This window comes from Alosa alosa, chromosome 17 (genome assembly GCF_017589495.1).
Source record: "Alosa alosa isolate M-15738 ecotype Scorff River chromosome 17, AALO_Geno_1.1, whole genome shotgun sequence".
Classification (NCBI taxonomy): domain Eukaryota; kingdom Metazoa; phylum Chordata; class Actinopteri; order Clupeiformes; family Clupeidae; genus Alosa; species Alosa alosa.
In genome coordinates this window covers 6498476-6525517 of record NC_063205.1, presented here as the reverse complement: position 1 = coordinate 6525517, position 27042 = coordinate 6498476, and the positions used below count along the sequence as shown (strand labels likewise).

General features: G+C 43.7%; 2 protein-coding genes across 2 annotated transcripts in view; both read right to left on the bottom strand.

Moving 5' to 3' along the window:
- Positions 1 to 5976: 5976 nt before the first annotated feature.
- Positions 5977 to 13240, bottom strand: LOC125310980 (endothelial PAS domain-containing protein 1-like). Its single transcript, XM_048268780.1, has 9 exons — positions 13218 to 13240; positions 11403 to 11593; positions 10227 to 10372; positions 10059 to 10140; positions 9515 to 9633; positions 8041 to 8234; positions 7777 to 7883; positions 7313 to 7457; positions 5977 to 6684 (listed from the first exon to the last, which is right to left on the bottom strand). The coding sequence occupies exons 1-9, from the start codon at positions 13238 to 13240 to the stop codon at positions 6453 to 6455; spliced, it is 1239 nt and encodes a 412-aa protein (XP_048124737.1). The 3' UTR covers positions 5977 to 6452.
- Positions 13241 to 16046: 2806 nt separating this feature from the next.
- Positions 16047 to 27042, bottom strand: part of prkcea (protein kinase C, epsilon a) — a 32928-nt gene continuing 21932 nt past the window's right edge. The window contains exons 10-15 of the mRNA XM_048268050.1: positions 24693 to 24866; positions 23331 to 23485; positions 22419 to 22557; positions 21729 to 21917; positions 21121 to 21267; positions 16047 to 16335 (exon numbers count right to left, since the gene is read on the bottom strand). Coding sequence (XP_048124007.1) covers positions 16189 to 16335; positions 21121 to 21267; positions 21729 to 21917; positions 22419 to 22557; positions 23331 to 23485; positions 24693 to 24866 — 951 coding nt within the window. The 3' untranslated portion in view covers positions 16047 to 16188. The remainder of the gene's footprint in view (positions 16336 to 21120; positions 21268 to 21728; positions 21918 to 22418; positions 22558 to 23330; positions 23486 to 24692; positions 24867 to 27042) is intronic.

The window sequence follows — 27042 nt, the reverse complement described above, 5'->3', positions numbered from 1 at the left end:
GTTCCTGCCAAACGAGCAGGGCTACGATGTGGGGGAGGGTCCGCGCTGGGGGATGGGGCTGTCACACACATAAAAGTACTGGAGGGGGGGTGCCATGATAATGTTAGTAGCTCTGTGCACATGGGAGGCTTTAGGGGGATGGGACTATGGCGTGTAGAGCGGACAGGGTGAGAGAGTGTTTTATGATAGGGTATACTTGGATACATGGGGCTCGGCCTTCATGGAGGAGGACTGGAGTGGGGAGTCGCAATAGTGTACAACAGCGACACCTTCTGGACAAATATGCTCATGACATCTTAAGGGGCATTTCTTTGAATTGGACTAAGTTTCATGGAAGGCTCTTCAGCCAGCACATATATTTCCGGTGGAAAGTCAGTGTAACGGCATCTTCTGTTATATTTCACTTTTTTCATGTTCACTCGGACATTGAAAATATCTTGTTTATGCCCAATAGGGCAACTCTTTATTCAACTGACATAAATAAAACACGCATGAATCCTTCATCATCTTAACATGCTCATTCACTAGGTGCAACACGCAACTGGGTTTGTGTAAACAGGTGCACTAAAACCATAGCTGCTACAACATAAGTGATGGTCCATTGGAAATGTTTGTGCTGGCTGAAAAGCCTTCCAGGAAGTGCCTGGCATATAGGCAATTAGGATTTTGACACATGACATTTTTACTAGATATAGCACTATGAGTCAATATTTTGCCCTTTCAGCCATCAATCAAAATGTTTTGTTCTGTACAGAATAAAGATTATTGTGTTCAATACATTATCTTTCATCATTGTTATTTTAGCAGTTGTTTATTATTTATGAAATAACCATTTGTGGTTTTTCAGTTTTGAGTTTTACTGAATTTGACAGTGATCTTATATTGCCATTGAATTATAACAAGTTAACAAGTTAAACCTAGAGGGGGGTTTACTGTGTGAATAATACTAAAACTCTACATCATGATATCAGCTAAGCTGGGGATTTCATGCACACCTTACAGTGATAACTGAGTGGTAAAAATTATGTCAAGTGTGAATTTATGAATTTACGTCAAGGGTGATGAAGGAGTACATCGTTTGTCAAACTCCAGACACTAGATGGCGACATAGCTCTTATATGCATGAAAGGACAGGAGTTTCACATTATCCCACCTTTTTCCCCATGTTATTTCACATTAACCCATCTATTTCCCCACACACCTATTTCCTTCACCTATTATATTTTTGGGGGCTTTTATGCCTTTAATGTGACAGGATAGTGGAGAGTGACAGGAAGTGAGTGGGAGAGAGAGTCAGGGTGGGATCCGGAAAGGACCACGGGGCGGGAATCGAACCCGGGTCACCGGTGTACAGTGCAGGGGCCCCAGCCGATTGCGCCATGGCTGGGGCCTACTATGCTAATTGTTAACTCATCTTGCTTATGAAGAAACACCAATGTTGGTGGCATTGCAAACAAAGTGCAATCAGCATCATGATAAGCTAACACTGTGTTCAGACAACATTTGGGTATGACCCAAACAGCCGGTAACATAATAGCTATTTCTATCATTAAGATAGATTCAACTTAAACTCGTAGTGAAAGAGGAAATGCTGTCTTAAAACATCTGACTAATGCAATATTAGAAAAGAGGTGGTCAACCACCATCCAGACACACACACACACACACACACACACACACACACAAACAAACAAACCTACTAAGATAGACAGAGAAGTGCGCAATACTGAAGAGCTGAGAGGTAAAGAGTTGAAAAAGTTCCCACGAGAAAGTGGCTGTCGTGTGCCTTGCTACCGGAAGCTGTGGTCATTGTGGTTTCGGTTTCTTTCAAGCTCTTTGTGTCTGACTTCTGGTGTCAGACACTCCTGGCAGACTGACCTAAGAACAGCCAAGTTGCAGTATGTGATGCATGACTGTATCTCCGTTTGCTGGCCTGGGAACAGAATATATTTTTAGGGCATCATTTCCCTCCACTGCTACACATCTGTGAGCAGACATCACGCCCCTGCTCATGTCATGTGACCTTGGCAGGGGGCTGAAAGGGCACAGGGCGGTCATGCAGATACAAGTGGTTGAAAAGTGCAACACATTTGCTGCTGTGGAAAGGGTGGCTGCACCATCCATGACAGGAACTGCTTCTCAACTGTCACACTGTGTTCCACACAGCAACTAACTCATGATGCCTCAAACGGCTCTGTGACCATGAGCTTGGTTGGCAAACAAAAAAGTAGTAGTGATATTAGTCCAAAGCAACATGTTCTTCATGTTGCTTTGGACCAATTTTCACACACACACACACACACACACACACATATATATAACTACCATAACATGGTACCATACCATAACTACCATAACCTGGCAAAACATGCAATCCCCAGTCTGGGATTCTCCTAATTGAACATGACATACATTTACAGGGATTAAAGTGAAAAACTTTTTTCATTAGTCATACGTTGTTCTTATCTACCTATAGAGACCTTTTGCGATCGCGACCTATTGGTTTTTAATGTACAAAAAGATGCAAACAGCAAAGTAAAGGGAGTATTCGCCTTATTCACACGGCGGCCATTGTTTAAACCAAAACGAGGCTACAGGGTACACTTACTATATAATTAATGCCACCTACAGGTGAATGCATATAACATAACAATCCTATGGTTTGTGTACCCTGTAGCCTCGTTTTAGCCGCCAATGGCCGCCATGTGAATAAGGCAAATTGAGAGTGTTCTTGATTGAGATAGAGTTTTCCTGATGAACAAAAATATATTTTAGTACCATCCCTGACCATTGCTGATTAGCCATTGCTGTTCTTTTCTACTGCAGCAATATTGTAGAAAGGCTTTAACGCACTCTTATTTAATTACTTCAGGCCAAAAGTGTTTAAAGGGGAGATTTTTTTCTTGTTAATATGCAATTCAACACCAAGTAAAATCTATAAAATCAAGTTTGCAAGACTTCCCATTTCCTCATCAAAGTAACGAACCAGAACATTCTAGATATTGTTCATATTTCCATTTGTTGCCTCATCCACATTTAATGAAAACATGGTAATTTTGACAACTCAGTTTTTGACAACTCAGTTTACGACAACTCAATAACGACAATCTGGAGACGGTGCTTTTGTCTTCAGCAACAGATTGTATAAGGTTGACAAGAGGTTGCGATATGGTGAGGGACAGGTCGTGTTGCGCAATGAAAGAACATGCGTAGCCTATTGTGTTAGCGTAGCGTAAAAACGGTCAGCCATAGATAAACGTAGCCTACCTCTGTCGTGGTGGCTAGTTGCACCAGGTAGGTAAGATGTCCTGAAGTGCACAAACGTTAACCTTATGGCGGTCTTCTGATTGGTGGCGTGCTAAAACGTTTTCCTATTGCATCCATAAACAATTTTCTTGCAGCGAACCGAAAAAAGCAAACCCTGGCACTTTAATTTCTTTACACCATGGCTTGTTAGTTCTCCCCGTTTCCAACAGCTGCCCATCTCCATTTATTTTTAACTTTTGACACCTGCCTTCCTTTAGCAACAACGATCCATGACAGCTAGTGGCCTTGCCAAATAGCGCACACAAATCATGACGCTTAATTTGCGAGGTTCTGGTAGGCCTATTGGTTATGGTTTTGTGCTATAAATTAATAATATTTTATAGCAAAGTTTTAAGTTGACTATTTTAATTGTATGGTTATTTTTTGTCAACATACACTCACAACCTACTGTCGTTAAAAGTGAGGCCTAAGCAAAATAGGCTAATAGGCTGTCTGTGCGTCACAAACAGACTGACCCCCTTACTCAACAGTTCGCAATGATGAAAGTGATATTATTATTTTTTTTTATGCCAACACGCTCAGTCAAAACCTTCCGTCGCAAATTGTGAAAAACATTGTTGTACATGTCATAACAGACGGGATAATAAATTGCATAGGCTACGGTTTATATTGCGTCGCTTTACACATAATGTTAGTTGCATTGATTAAAAACTGTAACAATAATAGTAGCCTACATCGGGTGGCATAGAAGGCTATCTGTTTAAGTCATAGGTGACACCCAAAATGAATGACCTCCCCTGACAAGAGTTCGCGATAGTAAGAAATTGTCTACATTGATGCACGGAAAGAACACAGCCTACGCTTCTTCTCCGAATTCGCACATAGAGCTCACAATATCATATCCAAAAAAGTTAAACGGATTGGCCAACCTCATCAGCTGTATCTAATGTGTCACTATAATCCAACTTTTAGACCGTTATAGTCCTGAATTTCCCCTCGGGGATCAATAAAGTATCTATCTATCTATCTATCTATCTAGTCCTCCATACGTGTTCTTTGGAAAAGCAAAGGTGATAATCCCCCCCCCTCCTATTTTTTTTCTTATCGGATCTGCATCGATCTCAAATATGACATTTCTAAAATCAAATTGACGGAAATCCGTCCTATGACGGAGAACTTTAATCCTTGCATTTATTATGTACTGTAATCATCCTGATTACATAATGCCTGATTTAGGCCTCCTAGCGCTTCTCTTTGATCATTCTTACTCTGCTGATACAGTTTAGTTACAGAGTTATGTAATGTCCCTCCACATGTGGGGTACACATGCTGCTGTGAGTAGTCTGTAGTGGAAACCCATGAGAGAACTACTACAGCAACGCCACAATCAATGACACATGGGTCCTCAGATGCTGTCTGACCACAGAGTGGCCACTGATATGAGACTGGTTTTAATCCATGCTGCTCTGGCCTGGCAAGGCTGGCTTTGCCCATGATGAGAACACATATCTAAAGACCTTAGATGTCCAGATAGTCATCTGACAGGCCAAGCAGGTAAATAAAGACACTGAGAGAGAATCAGCATTCTTATGACGTCGACATGATCCACTTCCTCGCCTCAACACCTAGCTATGTGGCTTTGCTCGTGGGGAAAGCTGTGTTCTTAAACACTTTGAAATGTCTTTATCGGACACACACGCATTTACATTAGCCCTTTATAGATCAGTAAGACCAATAACCATCACGTGTTTAAGTAGTGAGACTTTTTATTCGGAATAGAGCAAAACCAGCAATCTAACTACCCTACATAACAGACATACACAAATCTTAAGAACAACACAACTGGCTCCAGTGAAAGACTTGTGGACATTCTAAATAGAATCTTTTGGTGGTGAAATTGTTGCCAATACTGTGATGAAACATGTTCTTATATTTTAATGGGGTGGTCACAAAACTGGATAGTGCAGAGCCTGGATGACTATTTGGAATAGGGCTGAGCGATTTGGGGTTAAAATATCTCATTTAGATTTTTCTGATAGATACTGCGATTACAATTTGATTTGCAATTTAATGTTTGAAAGTCAAATTCAGTTCAACGTTCACTATGTAGTATATTTGAAAATTATTGAAATATTACTACTTAGGCAGGACCAGCACTGCTTTTGTTTGTCTTTTTTTGCTGTACATTCATCATACTGCAGTCTATGGTGCATTTAAAAATATTGGTACACGTTCATCATGTTGTAACAAAATACTGTAATCAGTTGTGAGTGGCACGATTAATTGCGACTTTCACAATTTGCTAATTGCAAATAGCAATTTCAATTAAAAATGAATTAATGTTTCAGCATTCATTTGGAACAAGAGATCTTGCAAATGGTCATAGGCCCTTTATATAAAAAAAATAATTTTAAGATGATGCCAGTACTAGTTGCCTGTAACAACCTTAAAAAATGAGAAATTGTTTTATACTTATGCTTAGAGCAGCTAATCCATGTAAAAGTCTGCCAACCACAAGAGAATTTATGTGATAACAGTAAACAGTTTCCTTGGATACATCACAGTAGGAGGTGATATTTAGACATTCACAATTATTTTAATGAAACACTTGCATATTACAGTTCAGACTGACATGTTCAGCCTGTGTAAACTTTTGTGAGGTGTGAGAGCAGTGTACAAACGTGTGGTGAAACACTCTGTGTTGCATTGCAATGGTAATTGGGCATTGACAGAAAGTACCCAACATACTAGATGTGACTTCCTGATGTGGACCATGTTCTGCTTGGAATGTGCAGCAGGACATATCCTCATCTAAGATATCAGTTGACCACTAACATCTTTAGGTATACATATAATATACCATGTTTAAAAAAATGTCTGACCATCTGTCTGCTGTTTTTTTGAGAGTGGGTGCGCACATCCAAAGAAAAGTTTTCCGCAGGTGCCAGACAATAATGTCAGACAGTGGAAGAACCATGACCATCTGTCTGCTGAAAAATAGCTCATGAGACTTTAATTTTAAAACGTGACCAATACTTATTGTATTGAACCTATTGTAACAGAGTACAAATCATTCTATCTTATTTTGATATAGCCATTAATGGATTATGGTCCTTGTTGTGCTGGTGTATTTAATTTATTGAGGTAGAGGTGTATTTGTGGTTGCAGGCAGGTATGCCGTGCGTCTAGCAAGAGCTCAGGTGCGCATGTATGGTGAAGTAAGAGTGGGAGGGCGCACCGGACCGCAGAGGGGTGAACTGCCTGGGTTCACGCTGGAAGTAGCCCAGGCTGGCCTCTGTTGCTTGGGGCAGTGCTGCCGACTCCTGCTTCAGCCTGCTGGGTACAGGGCGACACCCCTGTTTCTGTGCGGCCTTTGTCTGCTCAAAAGAAAAAGCGACCCAGCGCTCCTCTATGTTGCTGGAGTGAAAAGGAAAGAACAAACAGAAAGAGAGCAACACATCACACATGACGTGTCAGTGCTCAACTCAAGTTGCCAGCAGCAGAGTTGCCAGAGTGTTCTGCATTTCTACACACATATTCTTAGGCCTATTCACACCAAGAACGATAATGATAACGATAACTATAACCATAACAATAAAAGCGTTCACACTGAACAACGATAAACAAAGTCTCTCTTTGTGTCAATGAATGTGAAGGTTAAAATTTAACGGGTTCTGATTGGCTATTAGCTTTTTATTGTTCTGAAAATCGCTCTGAAAGTGATCCCCAACTATATCGTTCTTCATGTCGTTATCGTTATAGTTTATGTGTGAATGTCGTCATTCATATTAACAAGAACGATATTTGTTTATAGTTATCGTTCTTGATGTGAATGGGCCTTTATCCAGCTTCCCTTAAAGGTGTGGGTTTTTGAACATTCTAACATAAGATTCTTGTTCCGCAACAATTGAAGGCTCTAAAATTCTATGTTGAATTCAATGAACCCAGATATTCTTTAGAATGTTCATTTTCCAACATTCCCATCACACCGGACACCTTTAAGGGTTAAAGGAGAAATGGCACAGCAGCATGACGTGTGCTTTACCTCAGGACCGTGTTGAGGCATACGACGTGGGACTGGTTGTTGGGGCTGACGGGGCGCACTGAGGCCTGAGTCTCCACCCACACGAAGCCTCCCCACTTGGCCAGCAGCCGGTAGGGCCCACTCACCACCTGTCCCATGATACACACTGGCACAAAAGCCCCCCTCACAGATCAGTGTCATAGCCATCTGCACAATACTGATGTACTGATTTACAAATGGGATGGATTCATTAAAGACAAAATGTACATGTATATAGTGTATATATAATGTATATAGAACAGAATACAGATCAGTCCAAGTTATGTAATCTAATTCATATTTAAATGTTCAAATTTAGCATGTAGAAGAAACCGCCATCCAAGACACGGCATCTGCCTGTCTGTCACCATATCTCAGACTAGAATGTGTTACTTTCAGTTCCACTATCTGACGGAGTAGGAAAACACATGCAATAAGAGACTCACAGATCCGATGGCTTCTGGCCATGTTTGTAGCATCCAGGGGATGGTAGAGGTCATACACTGAGCGTTTAGAAAGTTCATCTGGTTGGTACCCCAACAATTTGATTACTCTGTGACACACACACACACACACACACACACACACACACACCATGAGGGAAACATTATAGTGTAGTAATATAATATACATTAGTATAGTATAACATAATATAGTATAGTATAGTATAGTATAGTATAGTATAGTATAGTTGAGGATTCTGTTGCTACCTGTTGTCGCAGGTGATGAATCTCATGTCCAAGCTGTGCTGGCTGATGAACATGTGGCTGCCGACGGGCGTGTCTGGTCCGGGCGGCTGAGGGATCGGCTCACACAGGAGCATCGCGCACACTAGCGCTGGACACTCAGCAGAGAAGGTGGAACTGTAGCTGGACAACTTCAGATGCCCTGTGCAGTGTAATACCTGCCAAATGCATTTAACGACTTGCATGCATTAGATATTATTCCCATTGTTTTGAATGTAACATTTTATGTGTAAATGACAGCTATTTGCACTTCTATGTGTCGTAGAGGGGGCTGACCTGTAGAAGCGCCATTTAAGTATAAGTATATATACTCTTTTGATCCCGTGAGGGAAATTTGGTCTCTGCATTTATCCCAATCCGTGAATTAGTGAAACACACACAGCACACAGTGTGTAGTGAGGTGAAGCACACACTAATCCCGGCACAGTGAGCTGCCTGCATCAACAGCGGCGCTCGGTGATCAGTGAGGGGTTAGGTGCCTTGCTCAAGGGCACTTCAGCCGCGGCCTACTGGTCGGGGCTCGAACCGGCAACCCTCCGGTTACAGGTCAGAAGTGCTAACCAGTAGGCCACGGCTGCCCACAAGCTGTAAGGGAAAAGGAGGAACAGTGGAACTTGAAGGAAAGTAAAGTAGCGATGGCAGGATAAGAGATATCAGACTCCAACAGCTAACTGGGAATTTACACCAGAAGTCGCCCGTCTGATGTCCATCTATCGTCAGTGATTCCATTAGAATCAGTGTGTCAATTCACACCGTCAGTGCTTTACACACATATAAAGCCTTTAAAAGTAGAGGAAAGCAACACTTTTTTACACTTCACTTCTACATTAAAGTGTATGGGAAGTGTACATATAGAAAAACACATGGAAAACCCATTGTTGACAGAGACAGAAGCAACTGATTGTGGTGTAAATTCCCAATAAGAGATCAGATGAGAAGTGGACAGAGCAGTGGTGTGAGTTGCAGTTGATAAGGGCAGTGGTGTGAAGAGCAATTGAAACCCAGCGGTTGTGGTGTGTAGTAAATGCACACAGGGGTAGCAATTCTAAGAGTAGTGTTTACTAAGAATTCTTAGAATTCTCTTAGAATTGCTACCAGTCAAAAGTACCGTACTAGTCAAAAGTTTTGAACCACCTACTCTTTTATCATTTCTTCTTTTTTAACTATTTGTACATTGTAGAACACAACTCAAAGCTAAGAAATAACACATGTAGGGTTGTGTAGTACAAATAAAAGTGTACACATTACACAAAGGTAAATGTTTTATATTTTAGGCTCTTCAAAGCAACCAACCTTTTCAAAACTTTTCACCGGTAGTGTATGCAGAAGAGAAAGCCCTCAACTAGGTTGTGTTGTGTGTGTGTGTATTCTCTCTCCCTATGTGTGTGTGTGTGTGTGTGTGTGTGTGTGAATTCATATGTTGTGTGCCCTCCCTCACCTTCCAATTGGCTGATTTCAAATTGACAGTGCGTCCTCTGTTTGTCACAGTACACTTCATCCTTAGAAAGAAATCTCTCTCTGTCAGACTTCCCCCGCACTTCAGGCCAAAAGAAGACCCTGCAGTTCACATCACACCTCAGCGTCATCATCACATTTCACACTCAACATTTCTGTTTCAGTTTCAGTCCTTGCATTGCAAAAATATGTTGTGTCTAAAAATTGAGATTCTGTCTGTTCTCAACAAGGTGACAAGTTTCAACTTCAGCATCTTGTTACCTATCTTCAATTAGGGTGGCTTCAATTAGGGTGGCTTCATTAGGGTGGCTTCATGGGTACATCCTAGTGAGCCAGACTGTAAACTAGATGATCCTATTAAGTACTAGAGCCTATTAGCCAGTGTTATCTCACTGTTTCTGCTCCCCTGTTTTGCTCATCTTGTGCCCTATGTAACTGATAGGGAGGCAGAGTTTACATTGAAATGGTGTGGTATCAGTGAATATTCAAATAAGACAGGCATGACAGCACCCGGCTCAAACACATACCTCTAATACTGAGGTTTTCATGAATTTCACCATGGTCACAGGGGTGTGTAAAGTCATAGATACTATGTCCTATTAGATCCACCTGAAAGAGAAGGAGAAAACAATCCTATTTAAAAATGGCTTCACAACACAAAAAAAAAAGTATTTGTAAGAGTATATGACGGTCACCTGAGACAGGCCCATGAACTTGCTGATGTTGTCTGTGACATAGATCATGTCACCAGCTGACGTTATCACCAGAAGAAATGCCTCCAGGGACTGCAGCGAGAGCTGATTCTCCTGTCTGCCATCTCCTACGTGTTTGGTAGGGTACCCTGGTTGTGAAATAAGAGGGTGAAAATGAAAGTGTAAACAACTCACACGCTCAGTCTGCAGAGGCGGACAGAGTACACAGCTTCATTACTTGAGTAAAAGTACAGATACCCTTTGCTAAATTTGACTCAAGTACAAGTAAAAGTACAACAGTCAGATGTCTACTTAAGTAAAAGTACTGAAGTACTTGTTTTTAAAAGTACTTGAGTATCAAGAGTACAAGAGTACATTTTCTAAATATGGCATTACTACTGCTACAGTGCTTACATTTATGTACAGAAACGTCCTACATGGAGTTATGAAAAATGTTAATGTTAATACCTTGAAGAATGTAAAAGGAATTGAAAGTAAAATCAAGTCATTTTCATCTTTTTACCATGTTGCCAGGGATGGGCAATATTTATAATACATGTATATAAAAAACGTATTTCAAATACAAAATACTATTTTGTAATTGAAGTGAAAACTATCATTAACTTGTTCAGAAAATTGAAATAGTCTGGCGAGGTGGGGCCACAGGTTGGCACATTCCCAGGATGGACCTGCTGCGTCTTCATCCATTGTTTCGTCCATGGTTTCATCTCTTATCTAAATCTGACCATGGAGTTGACTTTGGCGGAAAGCTGAAAGTGATTGCTGATAGGCTTTCCCAATCAGTGGCACCTGCACAATCCAATCACGTTTGAGAGGGAAACAACAAATGAAGGGTTTCCGAGATTTTTTTTTTCCTTTTTTTTTAGAAGAAGTAACGGGTACTCACGGTTATGGATAGAAATGTAGTGGAGTAAAGAGTACAATATTTGCCTCTCAAATGTACTTAAGTAAAGTCATGAGTACTCCCCAGAAATGATACTCGAGTAAAGTACAGATCCCTCAAAATTGTACTCAAGTACTGTACTCAAGTAAATGTACTCCATTACTGTCCGGCTCTGTCAGTCTGTGACTGGACACAATTCCTTGAGGCCACATCAACAAAATAAAGCCAAAGAGCACAAACACACCCCCGAGAAACACGTGTCTCTCCACACACACCTGCACTGAGGAGTCTACGAGTACGCAGGTAGCTGAGGGCCAGTCTCATGACGGAGGCTTTGTCCAGGTGGCATCTGACACTCTCCGGTAGGGGCAACTGCTCGGCCAGCTGAACGAAGAGCTCCGTCTCCTTACTGCGGCGAGAGCGTGCTGCCTCACGAGACCTCTCCTTGCGGCGGTCTGAGAGGGGCCTGGTGAGGGGACAAGGAAAATTTGACCAAAAAGGGTCTTCACTCATCAACCCATGAGATTACTAAAATATATTTTTATATTCTCCATAATATGCAGCATTTTAGTGTTTACTTTCTTAGGAACAGTGTTAAGTACTCTAAGAATTGTTACTGCACTCTTAAAACAAATGTGTTGAAAACAACACAACTTCCATTGTTTTTAACACATTGCTGTGTCCAGATAAGGACAACACAGTTTGAGTTGTTTACTTGTTTATTTGTTACACAATGTGTGTTGAAAATAATACAACTTGTGTTAAAAACAACACAACGTGCGTTGTTCTTAACACATCTCTGTGTCCAGATAGGGACAACACATTTGTTTTAACCCTCCTGTTGTGTTCATTTTATGTTTACTAGTTTTGTGTTCCTTTGACCACTGGATTATAACTTGTTATAAATCCATAGTAACACACATATTATCATCTAATGTTGTGATAGACCTTTGTATCAACTTGTATTCTATTGAATATAAACAGTTTTGTACTTCCATTTGCTATGGCCTACAGGCCTCACGGACCTGAGCTCATGCAAGTCGGGGAAGATTCTATTGGGGAAAGGTTCCAGTGGGGGCTGGAATTGAAGCAGAAGGGGAGTGAGGGTGGCTTTGTGTGTATATTTTAATGTACAGAAGCACATATACAGTCCATCTGATCAATAAGTATGCACCTGGACTCAACTTTATACACTTACCATTTGCTCACCCATTCATTTCTAATGGCCGGTCATTTTTGACCGGAAATACACATAGGTGTTCTAAAGTTAAATAAAACACTGAAATTGTTATAAAAAATATCAAAATTTGTTTTGTGTGTTCAGATGCCCTGTGTTAACAAAGTCAAGGAGCCTCATGGTAGTCAGAATAAGTTAACACTATTTTTGAGAGAAAAGAATTGTCAATCGGTCACTGCCATGAACAAAACAGGAGGGTTAATAGTAGCCTAGCAGGTCAAAATGGGAAGTGTTAAGCATTTCTCAGCACCTTTATCTATAAACAAAATACTTGATATCTGAATATAAGTTTACAAAAATATGATAGTATGCTCAAGGAAGGTTTACTAAGAAAGGTACAAAATAAGGCTAGCTACACCTGTAGGCGTGTAGCCAAAGACGTCACATCTTCTCTGTTTGAGGTCGAGGATCGAAGCTTAATTGGCTAAAAGCATCGCTTCTAGAAGAGCTAGATACTCTCTTATCTAAATGTGAGGTTGTACATATATTGTACATAGGCTACATTTAGAAAAAAGCCAATTATGCCCTATCGGTCGCATTTCATGACATTGCCCGTGAGGTGCAGCCACCAAGGCCCCGTCGTATGAGGATGTTTTCCGGTCGGCGTTCAGTACAGAACAGGGTATGCACATGTATTGTTTAGTTATGTGGTATTGTCAGAGTATTTTTCATACATACACTAATCACACAATACTTCTGTAAAAAACACAAATGTGGCTATTATGTAAATATTAAGGTAATACAAACCCATGGAAATTATACCCACAGCTATCCACCATGCAATTAGATCGAAGAAATGGCGACAATGTTGGTCAATTTCGCAAGATGATTGAGGTGTCACAACTCCACTTACCTCTTTGACTCCACAGCTGTCATTCTCTAGTGCTCGAGTCCGCCTGTTTTGAGGAATGTTGAGCTTGCAGACCAGTTGAGCATACGAGATGACTCAAATTAGCTTAATTGAGAGTAACGATTAGTCTCATCAACATCCATCACTTGACTAGTGGTGAGGTTGATCTTTGCTGCCCAAACAAGATGCGGATGCAAGAAAAGGGAAAAGGATCCAAGTTCAGGAAGATTGCGCTAGATGCCAACTGAAACCTACCCGTGTATTCTACACACCGTGACTGTCTCTTTCTACCACGGTGACAAACTCCAAATCAGTGCTCTATCGCTTTAGAAATCAACCCAACTTCTAGTGCTGAGCTCGTGCGCTGCATATATAGTCACCCTTTTCCCATTTGTCTTTCGCTTTCTTTTTGAGTCTATTCAGCTCTGTAATGTGCGACATATGATGCGTGTTAATGTATGGAATTTATGGACTCAAGACTTTATTCGTTTTGACTTATTTAATAGGAGTTATTTAATAAATCGAGCACATTCACATCTTTTAAGCTTACAGTATTTTTGGCACATAAAACTTTCACACAAGATACTGCTAAAATAATGCTACCTCTGCACACAAAAACTTCAACAGACAGATAATCTAACACTGGCATATATCATACACACCACACTATCATACATATCAAAACATGAGTGTTATAATACTGTAGTCACAAAATATTTAATATTCAGCCAAAAACATTTTGCACTTAATTTAAGAGGTAATTCTTTATGCATTTCTTTGACTTTAAGACAAACAACATTGTTAATATCCTATACTCAAAAAAGTGTAACTTCATTTACAATAAAAAAAAGAAGCAAAGGAAAGATAAAAGAGAAACACAAAGGGATAGAGAGATGAGAGATGACAGCTTTTGGCATCATCCAGCTCCTGGCCAGCTGTGTTTGGGGTGAATGCTGGTACTGGGTACTTGGTGTTGATTTCTGAGGTGCCCTATGCTTGGTGCTATTGGAATTCAGGGGGAGCAATGTACGCATGTAAGACATATGGAATGACTGTGTGGAGTATAAGCTGTTTCAAAGGACAATGTGCAACAATTACAAAAAATGAGACCATGAGATGAAAAAACATGCACATGAGGAGGCATTCTTCCTTGTGCTCCATTTAATTAGTGAGCCTGAGAGGTCTCCTTCGCTTCCTTAGAGTTTGAAATGATTACGGAGCACAAGAGGTGAAAAGAAAGACAAAATATAACTACTTCCTGTAGCTTTGGATACCATAATCGGGCAAATGAACAAAAAGCAAAAATAATGTAAACAAACACAACACCGAGCAACATGAGAGGAGGGGTAAAAAAAAAAAAGATTGTTTTCTTAATTTGCGGGGGATCAAATGTCCGTACACGCCATTCCACAGTCAAAAAAGCCCTGGACGTGATTGGTACACAGAGAACAGCCCATCGACAGGAGCCAGCCGTGTCAGAGGAAAGATGCAGAGAGACGCATGCAACAGTGAGAAATAAACATTCTGTGTGCTTCTGCTTACAGACAGCAATGCACCAGGGCCCCTCTACAGGCTCCTGGACAAGAGAAGGACCCAGTCTAAATCTTAAAGATACTGTACCAATAGACCAGTGAAGGTTTTGCATGACTCCTCAGAGTCTCGTAAGTTCTGTCCGCTCTCCATAGACTTGCACCACAGGAGTATTCCTGACCATGCAGTACTCAGAAACGTCTTTCAAGCCTCCATGGGCTTTTTTTTTCTCGAAACTATAGAGGGCCTTTTGTGAAGAGGCCCCCGACGAGTCTTATCATTGTCTGGCCGATCCACAACCAAACAAAGCCACGAGGAGAAGACTGCAGCAGCCAGGCCAAACAGGCACAGCCCTCTGAAACAGATGCACTCAACGTACGGAAATAGCAACTCAAACGGACACTGCATGCACCCTCATGCATTGTGCCCTGCGTGGGCCCCATAACTGCTCCCTCCCCGACATACATGCCCCCACTACACACATACAATACACAGCCTCGCACTGTAGCTGTAGCAAACCACATTTTTTTTAAGTTATAAAACTGTTCCCATAAGTTACCTGAATTGATTCTTAAAAAAGGCATTTGTACTGCAAAATGTCACTGTCACCCGTGCAGACAAAGTTTGAACCTTTTAACAATGATTTAAAATGAAAAATAATATACATTTATTACATTTTTTTGTCTCTTAGTTGTCCAAAGAGCAGATTGCAATGTGTTACCAGTAAAGCAGGGAACGGGAGCTGGACTCTAATACAATCATTGGTATCTCTGTTTTGGTAACAGGTAGTGCATTTTCAAAACCACTCAACAAAAAAATAAAACGTAAAAAAAAAACATATCCATCTATCATCTTAGGCATCCGACTTCAGTATGTTCAGTAACAATAGTCCAAGTCATTTAGGTAACATAAGTGCTTCTTTGGGTATTGAACAGAAATAGCCAGAGAAATACCACCAAGTTCATGTTCAATATCCAGAGATTACATTAGCCCAATCTCAAACCTCCACACTACTGCCAGCTGAGCACCCCACTAATAAAGATAGGTGTGTGTGTGTCTGTGTGTATGTGCGTGTATGTGTGTGTTTGTGTGTCTGCGTGTGTGTGTGTCTGTGCGTGTGTGTTTGTGTGTGTGTGTGTGTGTGTGTGTCTGTGTGTCTGTGCGTCTGTGCGTGTCTGTGTGTGTGTGTGTGTGTGTGTGTGTGTGTGTGTGTGTGTGTGTGTGTGTGTGTGTGTGTGTGTGTGTGTGTGCATGCATGTGTCTGTGTGTTTGTGTGTGTGCGTGTGTCTGTGCACGTGCATGTATGTGTGTATGTGCGTGTGCGTGTGCGTGTGTGTGTGTGTGTGTGTGTTGTGGTTCTATATCTGTTATCTGTATGGGAGTATCTTTGTGTTTGTGTCTGTGTTGTGCAGGGGGGGGGGGTAATAGGAGTTTAGGATTAACTTTAGGATAGAGCCTCCTCTCCAAAATAGGAGAAACCTTTAAACTCGTCCTGGTTGATCTGTTTGATGATGTCCTCCTCCACGGGTGTCAAGACAGGATCTTCTCGAGTGAAGTCTTGATCAAAGTTATTTACATCTCGTTTGGTTTTCTGCGCAAGATAAAAAAAAGTGGGTGAGTGTATTACAGGAGTAATTAAAATGTGAAAGCTTTCATTTAACCTGCAATTCTTTACTTTTCATCACACTGGACCCCAGGTATCTTGAATTTCCCTTTGGGGATCAATAAAGTATGTATCTATATCTATCTATCTATCTAGGTAGTACCCCCCCAACAGCCTAGTTATGGAGGGGGCAGGTCATTCATTATTGCCATGGCTTTGGAATACCCTACTACAACATCAAGCAAGATCACCTCATTCAAAACATAACTGAAAACATACTTGACACATACATACTGAAAGCAAACAACTCTTTCCCCCTTACATAGCTCATACGCACACCCAAACCACAGAGTGTTCACCCCACTCCCCTCCGTTACAGGTCTCTCCGCACCCAAACCAGCAGGTTCAAAGGAAGCTTCTTTCCTGCGGCTGTCACCCTACTGAACTCTAGCTCTGCATCCTAGTAACAACCAACCAACTAAGCCCCCTGTCTATACTTTCTATACTGTATATAACATTGTTCTTTTCAGCTTTTTTACACTTCTTGTTAGACACAAACTGCATTTTGTTGTCTTTGTACTTGTACTCTGCACAATGACAATAAAGTTGAATCTAATCTAATCTATTCTAATCTAATACAGTGCAACTGGAATGTTTTCAGACCCTTTCACATTTCCCACATTTTGTTATGTTTCAGACTCATCTTGAAATGGATTGAATTCATTTTTTTTCTTATCAATCTACATACAATGCTCCAATCCTCCATAAAAAGATCTGGCCTCCCTGTCAAACTAAGTAATGGAGGACAAAGGTCCTTGGTCAGACAGGTAACCAATGACCCAATGGTCACTATGAATGAGATTCAGAGTTATTTTGTAAAGATGAGAGAAGCTTACAACATCATTAGGACAACCATCAGTGCAGCACTCCACCAACCAGGCCTTTATTGTAGAGCGGCCAAACGGAAGCCATTTTTTGCCGGCCGTTTGCCAAAAAGCACTTCAACGACTCTCAGACTATATGAGAGGTAAAATCCTTGGTTTTGATGAACCAAAGACTGAACTATTTGGCCACAATGGCCAAATAGTTCCAAATGGCAATTCCTAATGGTGTGTGTGGAAGAAACCAGGCACTGAGCTGCACTGACGTGCTCTTGGGCACTTTCAAAGATACAGAAAGTTTCTTGTATCCTTCCCAGATCTGTGTCTTCACACAACCCTGTCTCACAGGAGGAGGAATCTGTGTTTACATCTGCGACGAATGGTGCCGGGACACTGTAGTAGTATGCAAACACTGCTCACCACTGGCGGAGTTTATGATCATAAAGTGCCGTCCTTTTTACCTGCCAAGGGAAATTACTGCGATTCTGCTAGTCACAGTATACATCGTGCCTACCAACAATAACAGCGATAGGAAAGCGGCTCTTAGTGAACTGTACCAGGCTGTTAGTGAACAACAGACGGCACACCCAGACGGTTTTACCATCTTCGCTGGAGATTTTAACCATGCAGATCTTAAAACTGTTCTTCCAAAGCTACACCAGCATGTTGATTTTCCAACAAGAGGAGACAACATCCTGGACCTGGTCTACACTACACACAAAGGAGCATACAAAGCCACCCCCCTCCCCCACATTGGACTTTCTGACCATATCACTGTTATGCTAATGCCCGCATACAGACAAAGAGTAAAAGCAAACAAACCGGTTCGTAAGCAGGTAAAAGTGTGGCCTGAGGGAGCCTCCGATGCTCTTCAAGACTGCTTTGACACAACAGACTGGCAAATGTTTAAGCAGGCAGCCACTTACAACAACCAGACAGACATAGAGGAGTATACAGACACTGTAACCTCTTACATCACCAAGTGCATCGATGATGTGACCCACACAAAAGACATCATCACTCGGGCTAACTGGAAGCTATCACTGCTGCTATCAACACCCGTAAGGCAACAGGCCCAGACAACATCCCAGGTCGTGTGCTGAAGGACTGCGCTGAGGAGCTTAAGGATGTCTTCACAGACATCTTTAACACTTCCCTGAAGCAAGCCATCGTCCCATCATGTTTCAAAGCTGCCACCATCATACCTGTGCCGAAGAAAACTGCTCCATCCAGCTTCAATGATTACCACCCCGTGGCACTGACACCCATCATCATGAAGTGCTTTGAGCGGCTTGTCATGTCACACATCAAATCCATTCTCCCCCCACCCTGGACCCTTTTCAGTTTGCATACCGTGCCAAACGGTCCACAGAGGATGCAATCTGCTCTGCCCTCCACCCAGCCCTCACCCACCTGGAAAAACCACCGGGTGCAGGGACAACAACCTCCTGCTGAACGTCAGCAAGACCAAGGAGATTGTTGTAGACTTCCGGAGAGGTCACACCCAACACTGACCATCGACGGTGCTGTGGTGGAGAGAGTGAGCAGCACCAAATTCCTGGGGGTGCACATCAGTGAAGACCTCTCCTGGACCACCAACACTGCATCACTGGCGAAGAAAGCTCAGCGCCACCTCTACTTCCCGTGGAAACTCAGGCGAGCAAGTGCTCCACCAGCCATCATGACAACATTCTACCGAGGCACCATTGAGAGCATCCTCTCCAGCTGTATCGCTGTGTGGGGCGGAAGCTGCACTGAATACAACAGGAAAGCCCTGCAGTGCATAGTGAACACAGCTGGAAGGATTATTGGTGCTTCACTCCCCTCCCTGAAGGACATTTACACCACCCACCTCACCCGCAAGGCGACCACAATTATGAGTGATGCAAGTCACCCCGCTCACAATTTGTTTGATCTACTGCCCCTCTGGGGAAGAGGTACAGAAGCCCGCTCCCAAGCACCACCAGACTCACCAACAGCTTCATACACCAGGCTGTTGGGATGCTGAACTCTCTCCCCCTCTCCCCCCTCCACCCTCAGCTACATAACATCCTGGACTTTGGACCCACAATGGCTGCCTTGCACTACTCCACTTGTACACTTGCACACTTTGCAACTTGTTGTTGTTGTCCTGTTGTCCTGAAAACACTTCTGAACACACTTCTGCTGCTCTTACATAACTTGCACCACTATGCCACTTGCATACTTAGGTCAAACAGAACTACCTCAGCCATACATTTTGCTGCTCTTATTTCTTCATTGTATGTGCCTTCTTATTTACTTTTTATATTGTTTACTTGAATGTTATGTTTGTCTGTGAACTTAATTGGTAAAATATGTCTTGTCTCCACCGTGGGATAGTGGAAAATGTAATTTCGATCTCTTTCTATGTCTTGACATGTGAAGAAATTGACAATAAAGCAGACTTTGACTTTGACTTTTGACAGGTCTACGGGCTCTTGGCTTGGTTTTAACTCTGACACACACCATCAAATGTGAGACGGTGACCTTCTATAGACAGATGTGTGCCTCTCCTAAAAAGGTCCAATGAATTAATTTAGGCACGGGTGGACCATTGAAGTAGGATGCACCAGAGCTCAATTGCAAGCATCATAACAAAGGGTCTGAAAACGTATGTATATGTTTTTATATATATATATATATATATATATATATATATATATATACTTAAATTTACAAAACACTCCAAACGCTTTTTTGTGGAGTATTGGAATATTGTGTGTACTGTGTAGCTAAAAAAGAATTTAAACCATTTTAAATGAGTCTGACACAAGATGTGGAACACTTGAAATGGCCTGAAAACTTTTCGGTTGCAGTGCACATATACGAGTAAAGCAACACTACTGTAATGGCACCTCTCAGTCATCTCTTGTTGTTGTGCTCTCCCTTGTGTTTACGTTAACACGGGGGATTCCAAACATAATCTTTATGATTTTTTAAAGGAGTGGTCACAAGTGCTTCTTATTTCAGAGGAGCATGAGGGCTATACCACAGAAGAAGGAATAGAGCAAGTACAATCAAAAAGAAGCAGATGGGAGTCAGGTTCTGCTCAAGGTTTCTTCCTGAATAAGTGCCACACTTGTGTGGGGGTAAGAGGTTTAAGGCTGCCAGTCTTATGATGTCATTTTCTAAAATGTTGCAATCTAAACAGCAAAGAAAAGTGATTGTAGAATATTGTGTTCTTCAAATGTACAATTCTGTGTATGAAAGGTGAAACTTTTATTATTATTATTATAATCTAAAAACAACTGCAGTAGAATATCTTATACAACGAAACCAAAAGCATCTAAAACCCACCACACACACACACACAGGCAGACACAATAGTGTGGTAGCTAAGGGAAACCAATGTGGTGGCATTTGGAAGTCAGAGAGAGGGTTACGACAAGGGCAGAAGGGCACACGAGCGGTGACATGATATTGGCCTCTACATGACCTTTCTCTCTCGGCCTTTATCTCTGGATCTCAGCGTCTGTTACGCTAACTGGTTGAAAGACACACCTCACCACACACATATTCAGTTCACTCTGGGAAAGCAGAAGCGGGCTGAGACTGTCTAAACCACAGGGACCCAAGACAAGAGACATAAAAATACATTATCAACAAACTATATGTCTGCTGCACTGCTATCTGTATGTTCCATTCAGCCTGTGTGATATACGTGTGTGTGCATGTGATATACGCGTGTGTGCATGTGATATACGCGTGTGTCCTTTGTGGAAAGTGGAAACACTATATGCATTGGGATGCATAGTGTGTGTGTGTCAAGCGGTAGAGATTGAAGCGTGTGTGTGTCATGTACAGTGGTAGAGATTGAAGCGTGTGTGTGTCATGTACAGTTGTAGAGATTGAAGCGTTTGTGCTTGCTTACGATGCGAGGCTTGAAGGGAGGCCTGACTCGCCTCTGCTCCAGCAGCAGCCAGTCGATCTCTCGGAAGAAGGAGTGGGCTTTGATGGCCTCCTCCAGGCCCTGGGACACCACGCAGCCCAGGCGCTTACTGGGGTTCTTGGTCATGAACTGTGCCGAGAGAAGCAGACACAAAAATAAGAGATCTCAACCACCCTGCCGCACATCTAATTCCACAATCGTCCAGATGTACAGTCGCTCATGTTTGTGCACACACACACACACACACACACACACACACACACACACACACACACACACACACACAGACACACAGACAGAATGCAGAGGCACACAGAGGCACACTCACCCACAAACCACAACGAGAGCAAGTGCAGCAAACTTAGTAACTGTGATGAAGACATGGTTGCAATAAGGGCAATGACGTGTGCATTAGGAGCATCCAAACCGGTGAGGAGATATCAGACAAATATGCACATGAGACACTACTGTAGGACATGGACAAGAGCGGGAAAGGACAAATGACCCCCCAAAAAAAACGGGTCTGGGAATGCGTGAGTGCAAAAGTGAAAGTAACTGTGGACAGGTTCTGGGTTAACACAGGGCCTCACCGCTTTGAGGATGTTGACCGCTTCTTTGCTGAGCCAGACGGGGTAGAGCACATCGTCGTGCAGGATGGACTCAAACAGGTCGTCCTCGTTGTCGGCCTCAAACGGAGGCTGTCCCGCCATCATCTCATACATCAGCACGCCCAGGGCCCACCAGTCCACCGACGGCCCGTACTCAAGCTCCTGCAAGATCTGTGGATGCACAAGTGTGTGTGTGTGTGTGTGTGTGTGTGTGTGTGTGTGTGTGTGTGTGTGTGTATGTGTGTGTGTGTGTGTGTGTGTGTGTGGAGTGTGTGTGTGTGAGTGTGTGTGTGTGTGTGTGTGTGTGTGTGTGTGTGTGTGTATGTGTGTGTGTGGAGTGAGTGTGTGTGTGTGTGTGTGTGTGTGTATGTGTGTGTGTGTGAGTGAGTGTGTGTGTGTGAGAGTGTGTGTGTGTGTGTGTGTGTGTGTGTGTGTGTGTGTGTGTGTGTGTGTGTGTGTGTGTGTGTGTGTGGAGTGTGTGTGTGTGTGTGTGTAATGTAAAGTTAGAGAGTGAGGAGTGAATATAAAAACCTAAATGTCATTTCTCTTTCACTTTCTATCACATAGTCAATAACCAAACAGAATGGTGTAGCGCTGTGGAGCACTGTACAGCATTTTAAATCAGTGAGTTATCAGCAGTGGGAATGGCCACAGAAGACTACTATACTGTACCTCTGGAGCGATGTAGTCTGGGGTGCCACAGAAGGTTGTGGTGGTGACTCCATCCAGGATTCCCTCTTTGCACATGCCAAAGTCAGCCAGCTTACAGTGGCCCTCCGCATCCAGCAGAATATTGTCCAGCTTTAAGTCCCTAAGCAGAGCAAAGACAAAGAGAAACAGCCCTTTCAACAATTATTATAAAAAAGTACATTTTATTATATAGGCCTAGTAGTCATGAGGGGTAAACAGTGGCAAAGACAACAAGTGGAAAAAATGAATAATATGCATTTGGTCTGTATTTCTCCTGTACAATGATCTTTAAGGGTCATTCCACGTCAGTTCAACCAGGGCCCACGCACTTAGGTCTCAAAAAATTACCAGGTGTACCTATGTTACCCAGGAGACACACTGTAAAATTACTCTTATGTAAGATCAATACTTTCCAAGATACAGTCAGTTTTACAGGGGGAGGGGGGTGTCGATTTTGTCCAGCCTCTTTTGGTTGTCAAAGTTCACAAGCCCACAGCACAAGAACTAAACCATGTAGGAGGCTCAAATTTTGCATGGTGATACATAAATAGGAATAGTATGTAGCAAAATCGTCACGTTTGGTCTGGATAATCCTGCATGGTCATAGCTGTCCCTCAAAGTTGATACAAATTTTATTTAAATTTTTGGCTGGGCTCTGTTTAAGCCTTCAGAAGACATATTTGTTCCTTACTGAGATAAGTAGAAACACTCTCACAAAAAGCAATGAACAGAAAATAAATCCCTTCAGGGTCTGAACAGCAGACCTCACAAGTCTGAAAAATCATTTTGGTTATCATTTTCAGAGCACCCAAACACCTTGTGGGAATATACAAAGATTTTTTAAATATGTTTTTGGAGTGGGGTGTATAGGTGCTGACTGGACAGAAGCATCACCTGTAGATAACTCCGTGCTGATGTAGGAACATCAGCGCAGAAGTGACCTCGGCAGCATAAAAGCGTGAGCGCGGCTCATCAAACTTCCTGGACCTCTGGATCTGAAACATGAGGTCTCCCCCATTCACGTACTCCATCACAAAGAACAGGCGGTCCTGAAGACAACACAAATCACAGAACAAACTGACAGATAATGGCTGAGTGTACTGTTTTGTGTCAGTGCGAGGTTGCGTGGGATTGCGACACAGAGAGTAAATTCCATTTCCACGAGTCTGCTAATTACTGGCCTGCTTGTTGAAGTGCAGACATGCCCTTCATAGCACACATGGTCTGGGGCTGTGGTTTTGACCCAAGAGCTGAGGACTTGTCTGTTTATGTGGGTGGTACATGGGTTTGCTCACACAAACAGTTGGTGGTCAACATGAATGTCAGGAGGATGTCCTCTAAGAGGTCAGCAATTCAACTGTCAGAAATGTTGTTGTGTAACTCAATGAGTGAATCAGCAGATGATTCCATCCTGAAAACATTTGAACTGCACCAAGGCTACAAACAATGATTAGCGTTGTCAGCATGGTGGTGGAAGTGGAGCTCCTGCAAGGACAGCATGAAACCCCACGCACACAAGCATGCCCCTGCACTGTACACCCACTCACAGATATAGCATCATAACAGACCACGCTCAGTGTCACTGATGCAATGGAAAGTCACTGATGCAATGGAAAAGGAGAATCTGTCCTGCTTTGTTCTGCCATGTGGGTAGAACCCCTACATGTTCTCCATGTTCCTCCAGCCTCTGGCTTGCTATTGCGTACGTACGCCCGTCACTGTCTAAACATCAAGAAGAATGATTCTTTACACGGTGGCCTTGCTTTTCCTCGATTTCTGTCATTCACACATTGCTCGGTGAGTATGAATCATAGGTCTTCAGTGAGACAGCCCAGTTTTGTTTTTGAGCACAAGCCGCGCTGCACAGTGATTTCCCCTCGATGTGAAAAGCAAGTGCAGCTTACTGCACCCCCTTCTGTTGAAAGAAGGGCAGGAAATGACACTCCATATCCTAGCCTGGACATTTACTGACCACATAAGACAGGTGATACAAAAGGGCTGTGCAATTAATCAAAATTCAATTTCAATTTTGACTTCCAGTGACTATTTTCTACATTTTCTTTTTAGTTTATTTTTTTCAATCTCAATATTGACCAAAATAATTATGACAATAATTGTTGTCATAATAGAGCAGCCCTGCAATACATACATGCACATATATGATTCTTTATCAAATATGATCACTAAGGAAATTATTTATTCTATGGTAACTGAAACTGCTGAAGTGTGTAACATAGCATGGTTTTGTGACCTTACCTTGGTCTGGAAGCAGCAGAAGAGCTGGGTCAGGTAGGGGTGTTTTCTGGCCAGAGCCAGGATGCGCTTCTCCGTCAGGGTGCAGTCCACGTCATCATCCTGCAGGATCACGTCCTTCTTCAGCACCTTCACCGCGTACACCTCATCCGTGCCCTTCAGCTCGGCCAGCATCACCTGGGGAGGAGAGCCCGCGTGTGAGAGGGAGCACAGGTACAGTAGCATGGGCACAGCTAGCATGGGCACAGGTAGCATGGGCACAGGTACAGTAGCATGGGCACGGGTACAGTAGCATGGGCACAGGTACAGTATACAAGCAACAGGTAAAGCTGGGCACAGGTAGCATGGGCACAGGCATTGCAGCATGGGCACAAGTAGCATGGGCACAGGTACAGTAGCATGGGCACAGGTACACATGGGACCGGGCATGGGTAGCATGGGCTGGTAGCATGGGCACAGGCAGTAGCATGGGCACAGGTAGAGTAGCATGGGCACAGGTAGTAGCATGGGTACAGGTAAGCGGTGTTAGCGTAGTGGCCTAAGGAGCTGGGCTAGCATGCGGTAGCCTGTAGGGTTGGTGGTAAGCGTGGTGGCTAAGGGCTGGGCTAGCATGCAGTGGCCTGTAAGGGAATGATGGTAGGGCTGGGTGGCATGGGCACAGGTAGCATGGGCACAGCTAGCATGGGCACAGGTAGCATGGGCACAGCTAGCATGGGCACAGGTAGCATGGGCACAGCTAGCATGGGCACAGGTAGAGTAGCATGGGCACAGGTACAGTAGCATGGGCACAGGTACAGTAGCATGGGCACAGGTAGAGTAGCATGGGCACAGGTAGGTAGCATGGGCACAGCTAGCATGGGCACAGGTACAGCAGAATGGGCACAGGTAGCATGGGCACAGGTAGCATGGGCACAGGTACAGTAGCATGGGCACAGGTAGAGTAGCATGGGCACAGGTAGAGTAGCATGGGCACAGGTAGCATGGAGCACAGGTACAGTAGCATGGGCACAGGTAGCATGGAGCACAGGTACAGTAGCATGGGCACAGCTAGCATGGGCACAGGTAGAGTAGCATGGGCACAGGTGGCATGGGCACAGGTAGAGTAGCATGGGCACAGGTACAGTAGCATGGGCACAGCTAGCATGGGCACAGGTACAGCAGAATGGGCACAGGTAGCATGGGCACAGGTACAGTAGCATGGGCACAGCTAGCATGGGCACAGGTAGAGTAGCATGGGCACAGGTACAGCAGCATGGGCACAAGTAGCATGGGCACAGGTACAGCAGAATGGGCACAGGTAGCATGGAGCACAGGTACAGTAGCATGGGCACAGGTAGCATGGGCACAGGCACAGCAGCATGGGCACAGGCACAGCAGCATGGGCACAGGTAGCATGGGCACAGGTAGGTAGCATGGGCACAGGTACAGCAGAATGGGCACAGGTAGCATGGGCACAGGTAGGTAGCATGGGCACAGGTAGGTAGCATGGGCACAGGTACAGTAGCATGGGCACAGGTAGCATGGGCACAGGTACAGCAGAATGGGCACAGGTAGCATGGGCACAGGTACAGCAGCATGGGCACAAGTAGCATGGGCACAGGTAGCATGGGCACAGGTACAGCAGCATGGGCACAAGTAGCATGGGCACAGGTACAGCAGAATGGGCACAGGTAGCATGGGCACAGGTACAGCAGCATGGGCACAGGTAGCATGGGCACAGGTACAGCAGCATGGGCACAAGTAGCATGGGCACAGGTACAGGGTAGCATGGGCACAGCTAGCATGGGTACAGGTAGCATGGGCACAGGTACAGTAGCATGGGCACGGGTACAGTAGCATGGGCACAGGTAGCATGGGCACAGCTAGCATGGGCACAGGTAGCATGGGCACAGGTACAGTAGCATGGGCACGGGTACAGTAGCATGGGCACAGGTAGCATGGGCACAGGTACAGTAGCATGGGCACAGGTAGCATGGGCACAGGTACAGTAGCATGGGCACAGGTACAGTAGCATGGGCACAGGTACAGTAGCATGGGCACAGGTAGCATGGGCACAGGCATGGGCACAGGTACAGTAGCATGGGCACAGGTACAGTAGCATGGGCACAGGTACAGTAGCATGGGCACAGGTAGCATGGGCACAGGTACAGCAGCATGGGCACAAGTAGCATGGGCACAGGTACAGTAGCATGGGCACAGGTACAGCAGAATGGGCACAGGTAGCATGGGCACAGGTAGCATGGGCACAGGTACAGCAGCATGGGCTGGAAGGCATGGGCTGGGTACAGGTAGCATGGGCTGGGTGGTGCAAGGAATGGGCACAGGTAGCATGGGCTGGTGGCATGCATGGGCT